At 37.5% G+C, this 2,897-nt stretch overlaps 1 protein-coding gene across 1 annotated transcript; it reads right to left on the minus strand.

The window, feature by feature from the left end:
• Positions 1-1,286: 1,286 nt before the first annotated feature.
• LOC120140529 (uncharacterized mitochondrial protein AtMg00810-like) lies at positions 1,287-1,691 on the minus strand. Its single transcript, XM_039155500.1, has one exon. It carries the CDS (start codon positions 1,689-1,691, stop codon positions 1,287-1,289), a length of 405 nt encoding a protein of 134 aa, XP_039011431.1.
• Positions 1,692-2,897: the final 1,206 nt, after the last annotated feature.

Genomic DNA, 2,897 nt, shown 5'->3' on the forward strand with positions numbered 1-2,897 from the left:
TATAACATATGTAACATCATATGTATTGAATTTGGTATTGTCTTTTTATTAGCCCATATATACCTGTGAGAACTTAAGGTATGTGAGTACATTGAGGTTGTGCACTAATGCTGTCACCATAACTCGTATAAATTCTCTCATGGGGCACCGAACATTTGTTCAGTATTCGTCCCGAAGGACCACTATATCCCGAAGGACCACTGTATATGTCCTGTAGGACCACTGTATATGTCCCGTAGGACTACTCCTTAAGAACCATATACATATTCCAGTGGATCAAATTTGTCTCAAAAGACCCTGTAAATGTTCCAAAGGATATATATATATGTCCCGAAGGACTTGGCATGCCAACTACACCTATAGCTCTCGTATCATATACCATGGGCATTATCATTTATACATTTCATATCACTTGTTCTTTCTCTTCTATCACATACCACATTTATGTGTAACTATATATTTCATATCATATCACATGTATCACAAGTGCATATATTCACGTAGATCATTTCATATGGCTTATATCATTTCTCATTTGTTCATGTAAACTCGCATGTCGTATCTTGTTCACATATGTTCATATATACATCACATAGCACATAGTATAACATATAAACTTATACAGGTATCTATATACATACTTTCATATACTTCGAATAACAATGTCATATAACTTCTCACAGTTTTACCTAATCACTTATTTAACCTTAATTATATTCTAGTTTCATATATTACTTAATTCAATTTCACATAGCTTGTTACTTAAAGTTTTGAGAAAAAATGATTCTGATATTTCTCTAACATCATATTACATCTTTTAAAGTACGAATTAGTGATAAAATAAGAAAGTATCCCTAAAAATTAGGAACTACGATTAGAGACATATTTACATTAAGTTAACTCCTAAAAATAAGGAAGAAGATTCAGTCCCTTAATTCTAGGATTTCCAACACTCCCCCTCAAGCTGGTGTGTAGATATTTATCAATCCCAGCTTGCCAATAAAATCTTCAAACACATTCTTCCTCAGACTTTTAGTTAGCAAGTCTACAACTTTTTGCTTAGTAGGAAGATAGGTGATACAAACTTCTCCTGAATTTACCTTCTCTCTGATGAAATGACGATCTATCTCCACATGTTTAGTACGATTGTGATGAACTGGGTTATGTGCTATACTGACAGCAGCTTGATTATCACAATATACCTTCACAGGTTTAACATAGGATACTTTAAGTTTCTTCATTAATCTTTGTAACCAAATTCCTTCACATATACCATGAGATAAAGCTCAATATTCTGCCTCTGCACTGCTACGAGCCACAACGGACTGTTTTTTACTTCTCCATGTCACAAGATTGCCCCAAACATAGCTACAATAACCACTTGTAGATCGTTTGTCACTCACTGATCCTGCCCAATCAGCATCAGTGTAAAGTTCTATGTCACGACTGGTGTTTTTCTTGAAATGAAGACCTTTACTCGGTGTTACCTTTAAATACCTTAGCATCCTGTAAACTACCTCCAAATGTTTTTCCTTTGGAGCATGCATATACTGACTGATGACACTCACACCGAATGCAATATTAGGTCGGGTGTGAGATAGATAAATTAGTTTTCCCACGAGTCGCTGATATCTCCCCCTGTCTACTTCTTCCCCATCATCATCATTGCCTAGCTTAGAATTAAACTCCATTGGGGTCTCGGCAGGTTTACAACCTAGCATGCCAGTTTCAGCCAATACTTTCGTTGGGAAATAGAAATGCTTGTCTGAGTCCGTGCTACTTCCATGCCAAGGAAGTATTTGAGATTCCCCAAATCTTTAAGCTCAAATTTTGTGCTGAGGAAGTCTTTTAGTTTCAACAGCTCACTCGAATCATCCCCTGTTAGAATAATATCATCAACATAGACGATAAGAATAGAGTATTTCCCACTTCCCGAGTGTTTGTAAAATAGTGTATGATCTGCTTGCCCTTGGGTATAATTCCTACTGGTCATAGCCTTGGCAAACCGGCTAAACCAAGCTCTTGGGGATGTTTTAGTCCGTATAGTGACTTCTTTAATCTGCATACTCGCCCTTTTTCTTCTTCAAAACCTGGTGGAAAGTCCATGTATACTTCCTCGCTCAAGTCTCTATTGAGGAATGCATTTTTTTCATCAAGTTGTGTTAAGGGCCAATCAAGGTTGACAACTAAGGAAAGTAGCACTCGAACAGTATTCAGCTTTGCAACAGGGGTAAACGTCTCATCATAGTCGAGACCATAGATTTGAGTAAAGCCTCTTGCCACAAGTCGGGCCTTGTGTCGATCAATACTCCCATCATGCTTGATTTTTGTGGTGAAAATACATTTACAACCCACGATTTTCTTCCCTTGTGGCAGATTTGTAACGTCTCATGTCCCATTTTTTTAGTGCATTCATTTCTTCAAAAACAACATGTCTCCATTCGGTTGATTCCAAAGCCTCTTTTACATTTCTTGGAGTCTCTACAGTGTCAATATTAGTTACAAAAGTTTTGTAAGCTTTAGATAAATTTCCATAGGATACAAACCGAGAGATTGGATGCTGAGTACAAGCTCTTGTGCCTTTACGAACAGCGATAGGAAGATCCATATCCGACGAACCAGGAGACTGATTTGAAACAGGACAGCCCTTGGAGTTGGATGAATTTGGCACTGCTGCTGTGTCGTTTTTAGGAGGAAAATATTTCCGAGAATAAACAATGATTTTTGGAGGTTGTAGCTGGGGTTTCTGAGAAGGATAAAGTTGCTGAAACTTACTTCCAATGTGGATTTCATCGCTGGAAAATTTACTTCTCTCAAGTGGAACACTCAAATCTGGTGTTATGAGGACAGGGTCACCCTTAGAATTTTGTGTGACAGTAGTGTTAAGGATAGGCTCA

Source organism: Hibiscus syriacus, unplaced genomic scaffold, assembly GCF_006381635.1.
Source record: "Hibiscus syriacus cultivar Baekdansim isolate YM2019G1 unplaced genomic scaffold, ASM638163v2 tig00110785_pilon, whole genome shotgun sequence".
Lineage (NCBI taxonomy): Eukaryota > Viridiplantae > Streptophyta > Magnoliopsida > Malvales > Malvaceae > Hibiscus > Hibiscus syriacus.

Coding starts and splice junctions, on each gene's coding strand:
- LOC120140529 (XM_039155500.1), bottom strand. CDS start 1,691: ATGGAGTTTAATTCTAAGCTAGGCAATGATGATGATGGGGAAGAAGTA.